Source organism: Ranitomeya imitator, chromosome 8 (assembly GCF_032444005.1).
Source record: "Ranitomeya imitator isolate aRanImi1 chromosome 8, aRanImi1.pri, whole genome shotgun sequence".
Classification (NCBI taxonomy): Eukaryota; Metazoa; Chordata; class Amphibia; order Anura; family Dendrobatidae; genus Ranitomeya; species Ranitomeya imitator.
The window spans coordinates 9,144,544-9,165,898 of NC_091289.1; the positions used below are offsets into that span (position 1 = coordinate 9,144,544).

At 49.1% G+C, this 21,355-nt stretch overlaps 1 protein-coding gene across 2 annotated transcripts; it reads right to left on the reverse strand.

Moving 5' to 3' along the window:
- Nucleotides 1–2,395: 2,395 nt before the first annotated feature.
- Nucleotides 2,396–20,259, reverse strand: SEC13 (SEC13 homolog, nuclear pore and COPII coat complex component). Of its 2 annotated transcripts, XM_069736221.1 has the most exons (10): nt 20,133–20,259; nt 14,704–14,748; nt 13,950–14,065; nt 13,296–13,447; nt 13,024–13,157; nt 12,754–12,887; nt 6,111–6,234; nt 5,591–5,701; nt 4,809–4,920; nt 2,396–2,527 (listed from the first exon to the last, which is right to left on the reverse strand). In XM_069736221.1, exons 1-10 carry the CDS (start codon nt 20,133–20,135, stop codon nt 2,508–2,510), a joined length of 951 nt encoding a protein of 316 aa, XP_069592322.1. In that variant the 5' UTR covers nt 20,136–20,259; the 3' UTR covers nt 2,396–2,507. The 2 variants fall into 2 exon arrangements, with proteins under 2 accessions (XP_069592322.1, XP_069592321.1); XM_069736220.1 differs by lacking the exons at nt 2,396–2,527; nt 4,809–4,920; nt 5,591–5,701; nt 6,111–6,234 and adding exons at nt 10,409–11,514; nt 11,596–11,742; nt 11,823–11,943.
- Nucleotides 20,260–21,355: the final 1,096 nt, after the last annotated feature.

Sequence of the window (21,355 nt, forward strand, 5' to 3'; positions counted from 1 at the left end):
TAAGGGTGTCATGTGGAGACTTTCTGCAAAAGAGCGGCGAAGATGGAAGTCTGCAGAGACGGCTGTGGATGAGAAAACTCATCATGGGATCTGGACAAGATGAAGAAAAGGAGAACGGCTCCAGAGGCGACGTCATCTATCAGGTACCTGGATGTAAATGTTATTTGTGATGCTAACTCTCATGTTTTTATATATGTTAGGAGATTTAAAGGGACACTGTCACCTGAATTTGGAGGGAACAATTTTCAGCCATAGGGGTGGGGTTTTCGGGTGTTTGATTCACCCTTTCCATACCCGCTGGCTGCATGCTGGCTGCAATATTGGATTGAAGCTCATTCTCTGTCCTCCGTAGTACATACTGTACCTGCACAATCTGCAATCTTGCCTTGCGCAGGCGTGTACTATGGAGGACAGAGAATGAGCTTCAATCCAATATTGCAGCCAGCATGCAGCCAATGGGTAAGGAAAGGGTGAATCAAACACCCGAAAGCCCCGCCCCTATGGCTGAAAATTGTTCCCTCCAAATTCAGGTGACAGAGTCCCTTTTAAAGGGGATGTCCAGGCTTGTGATGAGTCTGCAGTCATTCTTTGTGACTGCAGACTTCTGAATTCTCACAGTGCACACTGCACGCTGTCAGGATTCTCTCATGCTGGGGATTTACATTAATGCGATCACGTGCTGACTAGACATGCGTGACCTCCGTCAATGAAAATGAACTGAGCGAGGCCGGGCACATCTAGTCAGAATGTGGTCAGAAGTCTACAAATCACATACTTGTGCTGACATGACTGTCCACCGGCAAGGGAGAATCCTAAAAGTGCAGTGCATGCGTTGTGAGAATTCAGAAGCTGCGATGTCAGGATTCAGCTCTGCAAGTTCCAGTAGTCGTCACATGGACACGTCACTCATATGCGATTTTTCAGACTTAGGGTGTGTGTCCACGTTCAGGATTGCATCAGGATTTGGTCAGTATTTTACATCAGTATTTGTAGCCAAAACCAGGAGTGGGTGATAAATACAGAAGTGGAGCATATGGTTCTATTATAGTTTTCCTCTAATTGTTCCACTCCTGGTTTTGGCTACAAATACTGATGAAAAATCCTGACCAAATCCTGATGCAATCCTGAACGTGGACACATACTCTTATGGTCCTGTGACATCGAGCTTCTCTTCTGCTTCTCTTAGTTTTTCACTGAACATTGAGAGCATTAGGGAGAGGAGCTCGTGGGCACATGACTGAGTGTGCAAATCACATATGTCCTTGGCGGAGGGGGGGCACCAAAATGAATTCTTTCCCCGGGTGCCAGAAACCCTAGATACACCTCTGCCGGTATGCTACTGCGAGCGGTGATTACCGGGTGCGGTGGAGGGAGGTCTGTGCACAGGCAGTGAGGCAGGGACTGAGGGTGTGCACAGAGAGGATGGAGACCCGGAGACTGCCCGTCCCAGTCTACGCCGTAGCCTAGAGCCCTCATTATCATAGGAATATGGCAGTTAATAAATTGCTTTTCTGAAGCTTTATAGTGTAGTTTTAGGTCAGGGAGGGTTGGATAGGGATGAGCTAGCAAGGTGCAGGGACAGGTAATGATGGCTACTTGCGAACATGTGCGGCAATTGCGGTTTTGCACTTACGATGATACATAAAACACTGCTAGTAGTGTTTTTTCTCATTGCTGCAAGTACCGCATTTGCCGGATGGCGGCAAAACCGCAAGAGCCGCACATGTCTGTAAGTCCCATAGGGAATGAATGAGGCCGAATGCAGTGTTGCCCTAAGTGATCCATTACGCGGCAGATGCGGAAAAACTGTCGGATCTGCTGCAAAAGGCGACTTTCACATCAGCGATTTTTGCCAAAGTCACTGCCGATAGTGTCATACTCACCAAAGGGGGAGGCAGCACTAAAAGTGCCTAGGGCAGCAGAAACTCTAAATACGGCCCTGCTGGGAGGGGAGAGGAGGGAGATGTAGCTGCAGGTCCTTTTTATGATTAGGTATGCTGGGAGGGGAGAGGAGGGAGATGTAGCTGCAGGTCCTTTTTATGATTAGGTATGCTGGGAGGGGAGAGGAGGGAGATGTAGCTGCAGGTCCTTGCTATGATCAGGTTTGCTGGGAGGTTAGCAGAGGGGGATGGTGCTGCAGCTTCCCCTGATTCTGCACTCTCGGATCTGGAGGAGGGAGTTATTGGACTGGCGTATAACACTCAGCTCTGACATCGCACTAGGAAGGATTTGTCCATTCAGCCAACATAGAGAAAATATCCAACAACCTGTGATCTGCAGATGCCACACACGATTTTTGGCGGCTCCAGCTCCTGTTTTTTTGCCAGAGCTGTGAATTGTGTCCTGATAAATGGCTGGGTCGTGACAGTCAGAAATAACCACAAGACGGATAAACTGCTTGTAAACATCTATTTTATTTAATGGAAAGGTTCGTGCAATGATTGACAGGATGGGGTCCTGCGGCGGTGGGCACGGGGTCCTGCGGTGGTGGGCATGGGGTGTGGTGGCTAGTCCTCCTCCTGGGGATCTGGTGAGACAAATAGAAGAAACTCTTAGGAATCACCGTACATGCGGGTGCGGGATAAGTTTATATATATATATATATATATTGTTACGCGACACATTATAGCTGATAACGCTCGGCTTTAGTGTTAGTTTTTTCATTATCAGACTTTTTATTAAAGGGAACTCTTCTCTTCCTCCGTCATGGCGTGCTACTGGCATCTATTATATCCAAATCATTGGGGTCTGTCCTGCACCAGCAATATATAGGGGGAGAAGTCTGGTATAACGGTGCCTGCAGCATCTTACAGGAGGCCAACGATTATACTTGAGACTCCTAAAGGGGCATTCCAGTGTTTGGATGAGAAACCCATTGTAGTATATGTGTAATTGCCTTTTTGGTCGCACATTTGCCCCCTATATATTTTGCCTTTTGAATTCGGTCGCAGTCTACAATTTCCATGATGCACTACTGACATTAATTCTAAGCTGAGCTCCTCCTACTGCAGTCTCCGCCCTCTTGTGCATTTCATATTGTGCTCCTCCACTACGGAGCCGCTCACAATAGTTCCCCTCCTATAAACGCCTAATGTCTGAGCGGCAAATTGATGCTGAACTGCAGGTGGTCACTCGGCTGAGCGGTGAGGTTTATAACGTTGCATCACATGGTTTCAATAAGGGTCACATTTTATAAACTGGAACATCCCTTTAACCGCGGGATCAGAATGGACGATTGCTCATAGTTTAGTGATCAGAGATATAAACCCCATGTGCCGCTCTGCTGCTGGAGGGAGAGCCGCTGTTTGCAGCAGTCCTTCACTTTGTCTAGTGGTTTTGGCAGCTCCAGATGAGGGGCCCCTCACTCCGCCATTGTCCCCTCACTCTGCCATTGTCTCCTCACTCCGCCATTGTCTCCTCACTTCTCCATTGTCCCCTCACTCCGCCAGTCTCCTCACTCCGCCATTGTCTCCTCACTCCGCCATTGTCTCCTCACTCCGCCATTGTCCCCTCACTTCTCCATTGTCTCCTCACTCCGCCATTGTCCCCTCACTCCGCCATTGTCCCCTCACTCCGCCATTGTCCCCTCACTCCGCCATTGTCCCCTCACTTCTCCATTGTCTCCTCACTCTGCCATTGTCCCCTCACTCCGCCATTGTCCCCTCACTCCGCCATTGTCCCCTCACTCCGCCATTGTCCCCTCACTTCTCCATTGTCTCCTCACTCTGCCATTGTCTCCTCACTCCGCCATTGTCCCCTCACTCCGCCATTGTCCCCTCACTCCGCCATTGTCCCCTCACTTCTCCATTGTCTCCTCACTCTGCCATTGTCTCCTCACTCCGCCATTGTCCCCTCACTCCGCCATTGTCCCCTCACTCCGCCATTGTCCCCTCACTTCTCCATTGTCTCCTCACTCTGCCATTGTCTCCTCACTCCGCCATTGTCCCCTCACTCCGCCATTGTCCCCTCACTCCGCCATTGTCCCCTCACTTCGCCATTGTCTCCTCACTCTGCCATTGTCTCCTCACTCCGCCATTGTCCCCTCACTCCGCCATTGTCCCCTCACTCCGCCATTGTCCCCTCACTTCTCCATTGTCTCCTCACTCTGCCATTGTCCCCTCACTCTGCCATTGTCTCCTCACTCTGCCATTGTCTCCTCACTCTGCCATTGTCTCCTCACTCTGCCATTGTCCCCTCACTTCTCCATTGTCCCCACTCCGCCATTGTCTCCTCACTCCGCCATTGTCTCCTCACTCTGCCATTGTCCCCTCACTTCTCCATTGTCTCCTCACTCTGCCATTGTCCCCTCACTTCTCCATTGTCTCCTCTGCCATTGTCTCCTCACTCCGCCATTGTCTCCTCACTCTGCCATTGTCTCCTCACTTCTCCATTGTCTCCTCACTCCGCCATTGTCCCCTCACTCTGCCATTGTCCCCTCACCCTGCCATTGTCCCCTCACCCTGCCATTGTACCCTCACCCTGCCATTGTCTCCTCACTTCTCCATTGTCTCCTCACTCTGCCATTGTCCCCTCACTCCGCCATTATCCCCTCACTTCTCCATTGTCTCCTCACTCTGCCATTGTCCCCTCACTCCGCCATTGTCCCCTCACTTCTCCATTGTCTCCTCATTCCTCCCCTCACTCCGCCACGGTCTCAGGTCTGTCCATATAGGCATTGACTTGGTAGTAGGATACGTTGGCGGCCGCTGACCTATTCGTGTTCTATAACCCGGGTGACTTTCTGGACAATGAACCCTCCTCCCCAGGTTATAGCGTCACACGTGCAGCAGGAACACAGTGTTCTGTACCTTCAGGGGAGCCGAGGGCGAGCAGTCCGAGCAGGAGGTTTTCTATGGCCGCTTTCTGCCTCCAGATCTGCTCCTGAGTCACCATCATGTTAACACCCAGAGGGATCGTCACCTGGAATAGAGAAGATTAAAGGGAACCTGTCACCTGAATTTGGCGGGACCGGTTTTCGGTCATATGGGCGGAGTTTTCAGGTGTTTGATTCACCCTTTCCTTACCCGCTGGCTGCAATATTGGATTGAAGTTCATTCTCTGTCCTCCGTAGTACACGCCTGCGCAAGGCAATTTTTCCTTGCGCAGGCGTGTACTACGGAGGACATAGAATGAACTTCAATCCAATATTGCGGCCAGCATGCAGCCAGCGGGTAAGGAAAGGGTGAATCAAACACCCGAAAACTCCGCCCATATGACCGAAAACCGGTCCCGCCAAATTCAGGTGACAGGTTCACTTTAAGGTAAGACGAGGGCACGGCTCCAGCGGGGCCCAGACCCAACGGGAACACAGATCCAGCGGGGCCCAGACCCAACGGGAACACAGATCCAGCGGGGCCCAGACCCAACGGGAACACAGATCCAGCGGGGCCCAGACCCAACGGGAACACAGATCCAGCGGGGCCCAGACCCAACGGGAACACAGATCCAGCGGGGCCCAGACCCAACGGGAACACAGATCCAGCGGGGGCCCAGACCCAACGGGAACACAGATCCAGCGGGGGCACAGACCCAGTGGGTGCACAATTCAGGCAGCTGAACCCCACGTTTCAGCACCCCACAATATACACACCCCAATCTCTTCCTGAACCTCAGAAAGTTCGTCTGTGACATCCCCCACGGAGTCTCCGGCCTCCCTGCGGCCCATATTATTGTACTGCAGCTTTTTTGGTATTTTCTTGCCCTGGAAAAAACTTAGAGGTAAAAAAAATCTATATACTTAATTCATTACAAAACTCCCAGAGCTGCGCTCACAATTCTGCTCACGTCACCTATCTTGGGTCTATGCTGTGAGCTGCTATAATGCACTGAAGGCAGCCTGCAGACGCCGAACCAGCAGGATCCATCAGTATGATGTACTTGCCTCAAATCTAAGGAGAAAATAGCAGAACTGTGAATGCAGCTCTGGATGCGACTAGTGTATGACATATGGTCAAATTACAGCTATTTTTGCAGTTTTTCCCCAAGTTGTAGCTTTCTAGATATGGCAAAACTTCATCACTCTGCATGACCGGACGGCAACAGTAAAAGGATGCTGGGAGTTGCAGTTTTGCCAGAATGCTGCAGTTTGGTGATCGCTGCTCTCCACTTACCGCGTTTTTCTGCATATCTGCCGGACTTAGGAAGCTCGATCCGCCCTCCACATCCTCCGTCCACAGGAGACAAAACAGGACGACGGCGCAGAGCGAAGCTTTACCCAACATCATCGCTGGAGATCTGCAAAATGGGAAAAAATCCGTTACATTGAGTCCACAGCGAAAATGGTCAATACCTGGAGATGTGACGTACAAGAAGCTTCACGGGAAAGTCTTCACACCCTGAAGTCCGCGGCATATTTATAGGAAAGGCCGAAGAAAAATGGAGGCGACTGAACCCACACAACGAGGGAATGACGAGAGCCGCCATTGTGACCGCAGCCGCTGTGCTGACCCCGGGGACCTGAGACTGATAGCGCAGGAGGGAGCAGGAAGAATTTCTATTATTGCTCTGATGTCGTGTTTGTCTGCGGATATTTCCATCTATATCAGAACGGAAAAGTCAGAGACGGCGAGAACAAATATGTGTCACCGAGGAACGCAGTCATGTACCCGAGGATCAGCAACAATGTCATCTATGTAGTGAGTGCAGCTCTGGAGGATAATACAGGATGTAACTCAGGATCAGTAATGTATGTACACAGTGACTGCACCAGGAGAATAGTGAGTGCAGCTCTGGAGTATAATACAGGAGGTAACTCAGGATCAGTAATGTAATGTATGTACACAGTGACTACACCAGCAGAATAGTGAGTGCAGCTCTGGAGTATAATACATGATGTAACTCAGCATCAGTAATGTAATGTATGTACACAGTGACTGCGCCAGCAGAATAGTGAGTGCAGCTCTGGAGTATAATACAGGAGGTAACTCAGGATCAGTAATGTAATGTATGTACACAGTGACTGCGCCAGCAGAATAGTGAGTGCAGCTCTGGGGTATAATACAGGAGGTAACTCAGGATCAGTAATGTAATGTATGTACACAGTGACTGCGCCAGCAGAATATTGAGTGCAGCTCTGGGGTATAATACAGGATGTAACTCAGGATCAGTAATGTAATGTATATACACAGTGACTGCACCAGCACAATAGTGAGTGCAGCTCTGGAGTATAATACAGGAGATAACTCAGGATCAGTAATGTAATGTATGTACACAGTGACTGCACCAGCAGAATAGTGAGTGCAGCTCTGGGGTATAATACAGGATGTAACTCAGGATCAGTAATGTAATGTATATACACAGTGACTGCACCAGCACAATAGTGAGTGCAGCTCTGGAGTATAATACAGGAGATAACTCAGGATCAGTAATGTAATGTATGTACACAGTGACTGCACCAGCAGAATAGTGAGTGCAGCTCTGGAGTATAATACAGGATGTAACTCAGGATCAGTAATGTAATGTATGTACACAGTGACTGCACCAGCAGAATAGTGAGTGCAGCTCTGGGGTATAATACAAGATGTAACCCAGGATAAGTAATGTATGTACACAGTGACTGCACCAGCAGAATAGTGAATGCAGCTCTGGGATAGAATACGGGATGTAACTCAGGATCAGTAATGTAATGTATGTACACAGTGACTGCACCAGCAGAATAGTGAGTGCAGCTCTGGAGTATAATACAGGATGTAACTCAGGATCAGTAATGTATGTACACAGTGACTGCACCAGCAGAATAATGAGTGCAGCTCTGGAGTATAATACAGGATGTAACTCAGGATCAGTAGTGTAATGTATGTACACAGTGACTGCACCAGCAGAACAGTGAGTGCAGCTCTGGAGTATAATACAGGATAAAACCCAGGATCCGTAATGTAATGTATGTACACAGTGACTGCACCAGCAGAATAGTGAGTGCAGCTCTGGAGTATAATACAGGATGTAACTCAGGATCAGTAATGTAATGTATGCACACAGTGACTGCACCAGCAGAATAGTGAGTGCAGCTCTGGAGTATAATACAGGATGTAACTCAGGATCAGTAATGTAATGTATGTACACAGTGACTGCACCAGCAGAATAGTGAGTGCAGCTCTGGAGTATAACACAGGATGTAACTCAGGATCAGTAATGTAATGTACGTACACAGTGACTGCACCAGCAGAATAGTGAGTGCAGCTCTGGGGTATAATACAGGATGTAACTCAGGATCAGTAATGTAATGTATGTACACAGTGACTGCACCAGCAGAATAGTGAGTGCAGCTCTGGGGTATAATACAGGATGTAACTCAGGATCAGTAATGTAATGTATGTACACAGTGACTGCACCAGCAGAATAGTGAGTGCAGCTCTGGAGTATAACACAGGATGTAACTCAGGATCAGTAATGTAATGTATGTACACAGTGACTGCACCAGCAGAATAGTGAGTGCAGCTCTGGGGTATAATACAAGATGTAACCCAGGATAAGTAATGTATGTACACAGTGACTGCACCAGCAGAATAGTGAATGCAGCTCTGGGATAGAATACGGGATGTAACTCAGGATCAGTAATGTAATGTATGTACACAGTGACTGCACCAGCAGAATAGTGAGTGCAGCTCTGGAGTATAATACAGGATGTAACTCAGGATCAGTAATGTAATGTATGTACACAGTGACTCCACCAGCAGAATAGTGAGTGCAGCTCTGGGGTATAATACAGGATGTAACTCAGGATCAGTAATGTAATGTATGTACACAGTGACTGCACCAGCAGAATAGTGAGTGCAGCTCTGGAGTAAAATGCAGGAGGTAACTCAGGATCAGTAATGTGATGTATGTGCACAGTGACTGCACCAGCAGAATACTGAGTGCAGCTCTGGGGTATAATACAGGATGTAACTCAGGATCAGTAATGTAATGTATGCACACAGTGACTGCACCAGCAAAATAGTGAGTGCAGCTCTGGAGTATAACACAGGATGTAACTCAGGATCAGTAATGTATGTACACAGTGACTGCACCAGCAGAATAATGAGTGCAGCTCTGGAGTATAATACAGGATGTAACTCAGGATCAGTAGTGTAATGTATGTACACAGTGACTGCACCAGCAGAACAGTGAGTGCAGCTCTGGAGTATAATACAGGATAAAACCCAGGATCCGTAATGTAATGTATGTACACAGTGACTGCACCAGCAGAATAGTGAGTGCAGCTCTGGAGTATAACACAGGATGTAACTCAGGATCAGTAATGTAATGTACGTACACAGTGACTGCACCAGCAGAATAGTGAGTGCAGCTCTGGGGTATAATACAGGATGTAACTCAGGATCAGTAATGTAATGTATGTACACAGTGACTGCACCAGCAGAATAGTGAGTGCAGCTCTGGAGTATAACACAGGATGTAACTCAGGATCAGTAATGTAATGTATGTACACAGTGACTGCACCAGCAGAATAGTGAGTGCAGCTCTGGAGTATAATACAGGATGTAACTCAGGATCAGTAATGTAATGTATGTACACAGTGACTGCACCAGCAGAATAGTGAGTGCAGCTCTGGGGTATAATGCAGGAGATAAGGCATGTAATAGTAGCTTTACAGGATGTTCACCTGATGTTTATTTTCCACAGATTCTGCCCTTTGGCTGATTTTACTTCTCCACCATTAGGACAGCGCTGTGACTATGGATTAGTTTCTGTGACCCTTCTCCTTCCTGACCGCATCTTTTGTCTTCATCTATCTTCAGGTGTTCCTGTTCTCCTGTCCCCTTCTCCCCCATTGATTTTGGTGCAGATACCAGTCTAATATGGCCAGGAACTGTCCTAACTCCCTGATTCTGCATTTTTCCCATCCAATCTTTCCGTGGGCGATTCTTTTTCATTAGCATTCTGCCAGAACTATATGTGTTGGAACTTCCTGTCACACACACTGCTTCTGGCAGTGTCTGCGTTAATGGAAAGCAGCCTCCCTGTAGTGTAACAGATAGGAGTGCACATTTGCTGTATAAAGACCCTATTTCCTATAAAGATGAAGACCCCCGCCCAACCAACAAACACACAGAAAAGCTCTTCCTCTGCCCCCCACTATCTGTATCTCATCTCAGCATACCTGCTCCTATAGATGGATGACACTTAACAGGCAGCGCACAGATGGGAGACAGCGACCGACACTTAGCAGTACTGAGACCAAGGTGTCAAAGTACGAGGGCAATTAGAAATCGGCCGACACCTTGAGCTTCTCCTGCTCTGTGACACTGACATCTACAAGTCTGTGTGGGGTGGATAGGTAGTCTGTTGTATAGCAGGTGGCACCTCCTGTGCAACAGGATTTCTGAGCCCACAGCGCAGCCATATAAAAAATATATATATATATAGCGATTGTAGAGATTCTGCAAATCAGAAGCTAAAGAAACATAAAATAATTCAATATTTTATTTCAAGAATTAAACAAAACGTTTACAAATAAAGAGCAAAATTTCAGTTTTATAAAATGAAACGATTGTGGGAACACCGGGCGGTCTCCATTCTGAGGCTACTATGAAGGACGTGACTTCTGGGATCACTTAAAGGGGTTTTCAAATGTGTTTTTTATTTTTAACAAGGGCTCAAGTCCGCTCTTAAAATTAAACACAAACTTGCCAGCCAACTACAACATTCATAATCCTGTGCCAATCAGCAGCTGCAGCAGGGAGGAAGCGTTCCTCAGTCCCCAAACACTCCAGATGAGGAAAGGTGAGCGGTGGGGAACGTGAGGAGCAGCACAGGAGCGGTAGGTGCTTTTTATTGTTTTTAGAGCACTTAGGCTCACGGTATAATAAAGACGACAAGTGGACAATCCCTTTAATTACCCCTTACAACATGGGTGTCAAACTGCATTCCTCGAGGGCTGCAAACAGGTCATGTTTTCAGGATTTCCTTGCATTGCACAGGTGATAATTTAATCACCTGCAGAGAATGATTCCAGCACCTTGTGCAATGCTAAGGAAATCCTGAAAACACGCATGGTTTGCTGCCCTCGAGGAATGCAGTTTGACACCCCTGCCTTACCATACACAAGCTCCACTAATAACTCCCTTGAGGAGCAGCATGCCGTTGTCTACAGGACCTAGGGGGGTATAAATTAATAGAACGATCGATTAGCAGGTCCTGGTCTCCGATTCAATATGGCAGCCACCAGACGCTGAAAATCAATGTGTCAAATATTCATCTTTAAAGATCTTTGGGGTTCAGGTGTAAACCAAAAAAATCTATTGGAAAATAAGACAAAAAAAAGGTCCTAAAGTCAGATCTTAGGGAAAGGATCTGCAGTTCCATTTTGGCCATGAAAGCGTTAATAAAAGCTTTGGGGAATTGTCCTTCTGAGATTTCTATAGAGCAGAGAGTCTGAATTCGGGGTCCGGAGGCACAGAGGGGTCACTGCTCGTTCTGGTGTCCGTCTGTCGTCGCAGACACGGCCCCTTGTCCCTTGTTGACATCGCTGATCAGCGCCCACTGACCGTCCACCGACTCCTTCCACAAGGTCACCTGGAAACAGGAGGAGTGAAGGGGTTAATAGAGATTACCTTAATGTACTGGCCCGCTTGGCTCTTCCACCGTGCACCGTACCTTGTTATCGCCCCCAGACACGGCCAGGATGTTGGCGGTGATGGACCAGCTCACGTGCCAGACGACATCGTTAAATTTGTGCAGCAATTTTGGGGTCCAGCTGTTACTGGTCGGGTCGTCACAAGTCCAGATGTAAACTCTGCCGTCCTGCAAAAAGACGAGAGATTCAGGAAACGACACGCAGACCCCTCCACCATCACACCACGGACCACCCTGGACGGTGTTACCTGAGAACAGCTGGCGATGGTGCTGGTAGGGAGACCGATGGAGGGGGCCCAGGCCACGTCCCGCACCCAGTCACTGTGCGCCTCCAGCTTCTGATCTTCCTTCCATTGCCCGTCCTCTTCCCTGCGGCACAAGCAGAGGTCCGGTTACATCGGCCGTTATCACCTCTATATATTCCTGCCGTATACCTGCTTCATTCACACATTTCCTCAAGAATCATCCAAAGTTAGTGAGGATTTATGGCAGAAGATTGGGTACATAACAACCCCAAACGCTGTTCTCCCCTCTCCTGACGCTTCTTTTTGCCAATCTCGTCCATGTGACCGATGCCGCAATGACATTAATGCAGAAGGTCGTGTTATACGGAGACCAGGGGAGGCGAGCGGCGCCATATTTCCTCCAATTTACCCAATGTACACCAGAAATTCTGCTTCAAAATCTGCAACAACGGCGGCTTGTTGTGGAGTCTCGATATCACTGCTGAATTGGGAAAATCCGTGACATAAATGGACACGGATGTAATTTCCCAGTGTCTGGGTGAAGTTTTTCATCCACTATGTTACTTTTCTGTGGACTGCAAACGTCCACCTGGGGGAGATTCTGCAGCGGATACAGCACATGTGAACATGGCCTAACGGTCTGATTCTTACGTATGACACCCAGGACACGACTTCTCTGTCCTACCGCTAAGACTTCCAGAAAGCTGCCATGACCAATGCAATGACATGAGGTACGGACTGTGGGCGACCGTCCATCTGCTCCTCAGTACTGAGGCAGAACACATGCTGCGACCACAGGAGCTCGACAGGTATCGCAGTGCTATGGGGACCCGCATCATGCCCAGCAGTACAGCTGCAGCCCCCTGTAACCTGAAGTAATGGGGGATTGACTTCACTTATATAAGTCGCAGGTAAAACCTAAGTTGTCACTTACCTCCAGATCTTTACCAGGTTGTCGCATCCCCCGGAGACAAACCTCTTGATGTAGTTTGGCCTCTGCCCAGACGGCTGATCCACTAAACTGCCCGGGACGACAGAGGGGGCCCAGCTGACCGCGTTACACCCGATCTATATGTGACAGGTACAGGAACGTCTACACTGAGGCCGCAGTATGCCCCATGGGGGTCATCTTATCTAAAGTGCTTGCACTGCCCCCTACTGGTGTGATATAGTAGGGTAAATCTGCTTATTTACTGGCACTTACCGTGTGAGCGTTGCTGATTTTTTTTACGTCCCAGGGGCCGTCACCCGTATAGGTGAGGAGGGAAATGGCGCCATCTGAACTGCCGCAGGCCAACATCAGCCCAAAGTCATGAGGGGCCCAGCACACAGAATTCACTGAACCGGACACAAAACAGAGTTAAAAACTGCAAGTGTCGTCCGATATCAGAACAGTTCATGGGGAGGGGAGGCAACAAGTGCAGACCACCACAAGTGCTGCACTACTACCCCCATCATACAGCCAGGCGTCATCACCTGAAGAGTCGTGGCCGGTGTACTCGTACGTCTTGTCCCAGGTCCCGTTCTCTTCTTTCCATATAATAACCTTACGGTCATAGGAGCAGGACGCCAGGATGTTTCCGTACATGGGATGAGCCCAGGCCACCTGCCACACCGGCCCCTCGTGTCTGCAACGCAAATCCGAAAGTTGTGAAACAATGGAAAAAAAAAAAAAAACACAACCTGCAGCCTTTAGAACTAACTTTTAGCAATTTTTAAGTTTGACAGAACAAAAAAACTTTTTGGAAGTGATTGTAGTAAATGTTAATTTTAATATTTCCAGCCTCACTCTGCTGATCACATCTACAATGTGTGGTGTACTGTGTACTACTAGTCATGGCGGACGCCATTTATGTTAAATGATCGGGATCAGAGGAGATGAAGCCTTCCTTAATCCCGGACATACGACATTTAGCGACTGTGCACATTGGTGTGCAGCTGCATGAAGGAGGGGGACAGACCGATGGCACATCCCCTGGAATACATGGGGGTCCGACCACTGAAACGGACGCCAATCCTGACAACTGGGGTCGTTTATTCTCCGGGGCCTGTTTTTAGCATTATTGGCTTCTCGTCAGAGTTTGGTCTGGTGACTGTGATCTGTGTTACGTAAAGATCGGCCTCGCTCACCCCCGCAGATCAGCAATCAGGATCTGACCGCCATTTTTTACATCAAAGATCTTCACAGATCGGTCGGAGGAGCAGGTGGCCAGACGAATGCCGTAATAATCCATCTGAGCATCGTGCTGAAAGAAAAACAAAAGCGGAACATTCTCGTAAATCGTCCAAATACACAAAGGACTAACATGGTAGAAAGGACTCAAAAGGGGCGTGAAGGGTAACACCGGCAATACTGACGGCAGGGTAAGAGACACAGGTTCTGACCACCAGAGCCTAGAACACAGCATGTCGTGCACTGTGAACACCAGGGGGCAGCAATGTGCACGTCCACTTAATGGACCAAGTCATGGTGGTTGCACATGATCAATATCTCTCCCCAGGTCTCTGCATAGTGACCCTCTGCTCACTGCATGCACCCAATAGGAATAGCTTTCTCCCTAATTGTCAGGGAAGGAGAAAACTCGGCAGCACACGGTAGTACAGATGAGCTCCTACAGGGGAAGTAAGAAACAGCGACATTGTCAGCTGCCAGAGGGGGATGTAGACTCATTCTGACAAGAGCAAACCCCCAGCAGAACAAAGGGGGACACATAGGAGCAATAGAGGTGCGTGTGCAGCAGCCATTAGCAGCATTTAGGGCTCCTCACTTTACATTGTGGTGTTTGCACTGGCTGTCGAATGCTGCTCGTTTCCTGTACACAGCACCAGATGAAATCTCTACAGAAAGGTAAATGTCAGATAAGAAGCCGGATGGTCCACTCACAATCATATCCTCGTGGGAGGTGTCCACATTGTTGATTACAGAAACCTGAGAAAAGAAAGATTGGAGTTCAGATGACTGTGCGAGTACACAGGTGACACACAGACCGTCCATTACAGCACAGACCCGTGTACACAGGTGACACACAGACCGTCCATTACAGCACAGACCCGTGTACACAGGTGACACACAGACCGTCCATTACAGCACAGAGCCGTGTACACAGGTGACACACAGACCGTCCATTACAGCACAGACCCGTGTACACAGGTGACACACAGACCGTCCATTACAGCAGAGACCCGTGTACACAGGTGACACACAGACCGTCCATTACAGCACAGAGCCGTGTACACAGGTGACACACAGACCGTCCATTACAGCAGAGACCCGTGTACACAGGTGACACACAGACCGTCCATTACAGCACAGACCCGTGTACACAGGTGACACACAGACCGTCCATTACAGCACAGACCCGTGTACACAGGTGACACACAGACCGTCCATTACAGCAGAGACCCGTGTACACAGGTGACACACAGACCGTCCATTACAGCACAGACCCGTGTACCATCAGGGAAAACCCCGCTCCCACTACAACAAGCACTGTGCAGCCGCAGCTCCGCGCAAGTATGCCTCCTCACCCGCAGCCCCGCTTAAGAATGCCGCCTCACCCGCAGCCCCGCTTAAGAATGCCGCCTCACCCGCAGCCCCGCTTAAGAATGCCGCCTCACCCGCAGCCCCGCTTAAGAATGCCGCCTCACCCGCAGCCCCGCTTAAGAATGCCGCCTCATCCGCAGCCCCGCTTAAGAATGCCGCCTCATCCGCAGCCCCGCTTAAGAATGCCGCCTCATCCGCAGCCCCGCTTAAGAATGCCGCCTCACCCGCAGCCCCATGTAAGAATGCCACCTCACCTGCAGCCCCATGCAAGGATGTCGTCTCACCTGCAGTTCCATGTATAATGGCTTGCAAAACTTTTCACCCCCTTGGCTTTTTGCCTATTTTGTTACATTACAACCTGTGTTTAAATATTTTTATCACCTGATTTGTGTGTGATGCATCAGCACTAAATAGTCTAAGGGTACCGTCACACTATACCATTTCGATCGCTACGACGGTACGATTCGTGACGTTTCAGCGATATCGTTACGATAACGCTGTGTCTGACACGCAGCAGCGATCAGGGATCCTGCTGAGAATCGTACGTCGTAGCAGATCGTTTAGAACTTTCTTTCATCGCTGGATCTCCCGCTGTCATCGCTGGATCGGTGTGTGTGACACCGATCTAGCGATGCGATCCAGCGATGCGTTCGCTTGTAACCAGGGTAAACATCGGGTAACTAAGCGCAGGACCGCGCTTAGTAACCCGATGTTTACCCTGGTTACAAGCGTAAAACTAAAAAAAAACAAACAGCACATACTTACATTCTGGTGTCCGTCAGGTCCCTTGCCGTCTGCTTCCCGCACTGTGACTGCCGGCCGTAAAGTAAAAGCAGAGCACAGCGGCTGTGCTTTCACTTTCACTTTACGGCCGGCAGTCACAGTGCGGGAAGCAGACGGCAAGGGACCTGACGGACACCAGAATGTAAGTATGTGCTGTTTGTTTTTTTTTAGTTTTACGCTTGTAACCAGGGTAAACATCGGGTTACTAAGCGCGGTCCTGCGCTTAGTTACCCGATGTTTACCCTGGTTACCCAGGGACCTCGGCATCATTGGTCGCTGGAGAGCTGTCTGTGTGACAGCTCCCCAGCGACCACACTACGATTTACCTACGATCACGACCAGGTCATATCGCTGGTCGTGATCGTAGGTAAATCGTATAGTGTGACGGTACCCTAAGTTGGTGAAGTCAGAAAAATATATGTATAAATTATGTTTATTGGGATCAAATAACTACAAATTGGCATGTGCATATGTATTTACCCGTTTTGCTATGAAGCCCCTAAAACTTTGTGGTGCAATTACCTTCATAGGACTCAGGAGGACATCCTACGTGTGTCATTGCTGACAGTATATACACTTTACCATTTCAAAAAGGTCACAGATGCTGCAACACCATTAACAAGAGGCATCACTAACCAAACACCACCACGAAGGCCAAGGAGATCTCCAAACACCACCACGAAGACCAATGAGATCTCCAAACACCACCACGAAGAACAATGAGATCTCCAAACACCACCACGAAGACCAATGAGATCTCCAAACACCACCACGAAGACCAAGGACATCTCCAAACACCACCACGAAGACCAAGGAGATCTCCAAACACCACCAAGAAGACCCGTGAGATCTGCAAACACCACCACGAAGACCAATGAGATCTCCCAACAACACCAAGAAGACCAATGAGATCTCCAAACACCACGAAGACCAATGAGATCTCGAAACAACACCACGAAGACCAATGAGATCTCCAAACAACACCACGAAGACCAATGAGATCTCCAAACAACACCACGAAGACCAATGAGATCTGCAAACACCACAAACACCACGAAGACCAATGAGATCTCCAAACACCACGAAGACCAATGAGATCTCCAAACAACACCACACAGAACAATGAGATCTCCAAACACCACCATGAAGAACAAGGAGATCTTCAAACAAGTCAGGGACAAAGTCATTGAGAAGTACAAGTCAGGGTTGGGTTGTAAAAAAATCTCCCAATTTCTGATGATCCACTGGAGTGCCATCAAATCTGTTATCATCAAATGGGAAAAACATGGAACCACAACAAACCTGCCAAGAGAGGACGCCCACCAAAACGTTCAGCCCGGGCAAGGAGGACATTAATCCGAGGGGCAGCACAGAGACCAAAGGTGACCCTGAAGGAGCTGCAGCGTTCAACAGCAGAGACTGGAGCATCTGTCCTTACGACCACAATAAGCCGTACACTCCATAGAGGTGGCCTTTATGGCAGAGTGAGGAGAAAAAAAGCCTTTACTTATACACAAAAACTGTAAGGCTTGTTTTCAGTTTACTAAAAGACATGTGGGAGACTCCCCAAATGTATGGAGGAAGGTTCTGTGGTCACATGAGACCAAAATTGAGCTCTTTGGCCACCAAGGGAAATGCTGTGTCTGGTGCCAATCCAACGCAGCTCATCACCTCAAGAATATCATCTCCACAGTGAAACATGGTGGCAGCATCATGCTGTAAGGATGTTTTCTGGCAGCAGGGACAGGAAAATGGTTTCAGTCAAGGGGAAGATGGAAAGGGCGAAATACAGGGATATTCTTGAGCAGAACCTGCTTCAGTTTGTCGGTGATTTGGGACTGGGGCAGAGATTCACCTTCCAACAAGACAAAGACCCAAAGCAAACTGCTAAAGCCACACTCAAGTGGTGTAAGGGGAAACGTGTGAATGTCCTGGAGCGGCCGAGTCACAGCCCAGACCTGAATCCACTGGAGAACCTGTGGTCAGACGTGAAGACCAGAGGAAACATCTAACGTGAAGGAGCTGGAGCAGCGTTCACTTAGGAATGTGAAAAAATCCCAGTGGGAAGATGTGAAAATCTCAGAGACTTATCTAAAGCGACTGCAGCTGTGACTGCCGCAAAGGGAGGCTCCACAAAGTACCGACTGTAGGGGGTGAGCAGTTCTGCACACTGAGCGTGTCAGTCATTTTGTCTTATTTGTTGTTTACTTCACAATAAAAAGAAAACAAAATGTTCACAAGTGTCGGCATGTTCTTTACATGTACTAATGCAAACCTTCAAAACAATAAATACCACGTTGTGGGGTAGCAGCCCCATGTAAAAATGCTGTATCACCCACAACCCCGTGTAAGAACATTGTATAACCCACAGCCCCATGAAAGAATGTTCTATCGCCCACAGCCCCATGTAAGAACATTGTATAACACACAGCCCCATGTAAGAACATTGTATAACACACAGCCCCATGTAAGAACATTGTATAACACACAGCCCCATGTAACAACATTGTATAACACACAGCCCCATGTAAGAATGTTATATCACCCGCAGCCCCATGTAAGAACATTGTATAACCCACAGCCCCATGTAAGAATGCTGTAACACCCACAACCCCATGTAAATGTTCTATCACCCGCAGCCCCATGTAAGAACATTGTATAACCCACATCCCCATGTAAGAATGCTGCATCACCCACAGCCCCATGCAACAATGTTATATCACCCGCAGCCCCATGTAAGAACATTGTATAACACACAGCCCCATGTAAGAACATTGTATAACACACAGCCCCATGTAAGAACATTGTATAACACACAGCCCCATGTAAGAACATTGTATAACACACAGCCCCATGTAACAACATTGTATAACACACAGCCCCATGTAACAACATTGTATAACACACAGCCCCATGTAACAACATTGTATAACCCACAGCCCCATGTAACAACATTGTATAACACACAGCCCCATGTAACAACATTGTATAACCCACAGCCCCATGTAACAACATTGTATAACACACAGCCCCATGTAAGAATGTTATATCACCCGCAGCCCCATGTAAGAATGTTATATCACCCGCAGCCCCATGTAAGAACGTTGTATCACCAGCCTCCCCATGTCACAATGTTCTATCACCCACAGCCCCATGTAAGAACATTGTATAACCCACAGCCCCATGTAATAACGTTGTAGCACCCGCAGCCCCATGTCACAATGTTCTATCACCCGCAGCCCCATGTAAGAACATTGTATAACCCAGAGCCCCATGTAAGAATGCTGTATCACCCACAGCCCCATGTAATTGTTCTATCACCCACAGCCCCATGTAACAATGTTCTATCACCCACAGCCCCATGTAAGAACGTTGTATCACCAGCCTCCCCATGTCACAATGTTCTATCACCCACAGCCCCATGTAAGAACATTGTATAACCCACAGCCCCATGTAAGAACGTTGTAGCACCCGCAGCCCCATGGCACAATGTTCTATCAACCGCAGCCCCATGTCACAATGTTCTATCAACCGCAGCCCCATGTAACAATGTTGTCTCTAATGCAGTCTAAAGATTATATTTCATCTTACAGACAGCACTATGAAAATGACTCCTCCCTTGTAGAAAAAATGTATGGCAATCTGCAGTCCTATGTAAACATGTTGTATATACCCCGCAGTCCTAAGTACATTTATCTTGCCTGCACTTTTATGTAAATACTGTTATTTGCAGTTCCATGTAAACGTCATACGTTATCCGCAGTCCTATGTAAATGTCAGATGCTGCCCTAAATCCTACGTAAGAATGTAACGTCACCTACAGTCCTATGTAAGTATAACACCCTGCCCGCAGTCCTATGCAACAGCAGAACTCGGCTGTGGCCCTGTCCCTCCGGGAGCCGTGGCCCTGTCCCTCCGGGAGCCCCGGCCTGTCCCTCCCGCCCCCTGCGGCCGCCCGGAGTGTGCACCGCGGGGATGATACGCACCATGGTGCCGCTCCCGGCCGCTGTGCTCGCCGCCTCTTCGGTGTCTGTCAGACGTGGCAACTCCCGGCGCCTCCAGCAGCACGAAGCACTTCCGGTTCCGGCAGGGCAGAGCGACTTCCGGTCCGGATAGGGGAAGTTTCCCAAGTACAAAGGTTCCGCGCACAGCTGTGGATGCAGAGTCCTGTGTGCACCGTATAATGCGTCCCCAATGCAGTCACCAACAGATCAAGGGACAGAGGACACCGGGCAGGGGACAGGAGACGGGACAAGGGACAGGAGACACAGGACAAGAGACAGAGTACAAGGGACACAGGACAAGTGACAGGGGACACAGTACAGGAGACAGAGGAAACAGGACAGGAGACAGGACAGAGGACACAGGGCAGGGGACAGGAGACAGAGGACAGGGGACACAGGACAAGTGACAGGACGGGATACAGGACGGGGCAAAGGACAGGAGACAGAGGACAGGGGACACAGGACAAGTGACAGGGGACACAGTACAGGAGACAGAGGAAACAGGACAGGGGACAGAAGAGGGGACACAGGACAGGAGACAGGACAGGGGACACAGGACAGGAGACAGAGGAAACAGGACAGGGGACACAGGGCAGGGGACAAGACACAGGACAGGGCACACAGGATAGGAGACGGGACACAGGGCAGGGGACAAGAGACGGGACAAGGGACAGGAGACACAGGACAAGAGACGGGACACAGGACAAGTGACAGGGGACACAGTACAGGAGACAGAGGAAACAGGACAGGGGACACAGGACAGGAGACAGGACAGAGGACACAGGGCAGGGGACAGGAGACAGAGGACAGGGGACACAGGACAGGTGACAGGACGGGATACAGGACAGGGGGCAAAGGACAGAGGACAGGGGACACAGGACAAGTGACAGGGGACACAGTACAGGAGACAGAGGAAACAGGACAGGGGACATAGGGCAGGAGACAGAAGACGGGACAGGGGACACAGGGCAGGAGACGGGACACAGGACAGGAGACAGGACAGGGGACACAGGACAGGAGACAGAGGAAACAGGACAGGGGACACAGGGCAGGAGACAAGACACAGGACAGGGCACACAGGACAGGAGACGGGACACAGGGCAGGGGACAAGAGACGGGACAAGGGACAGGAGACACAGGACAAGAGACGGGACACAGGACAAGTGACAGGGGACACAGTACAGGAGACAGAGGAAACAGGACAG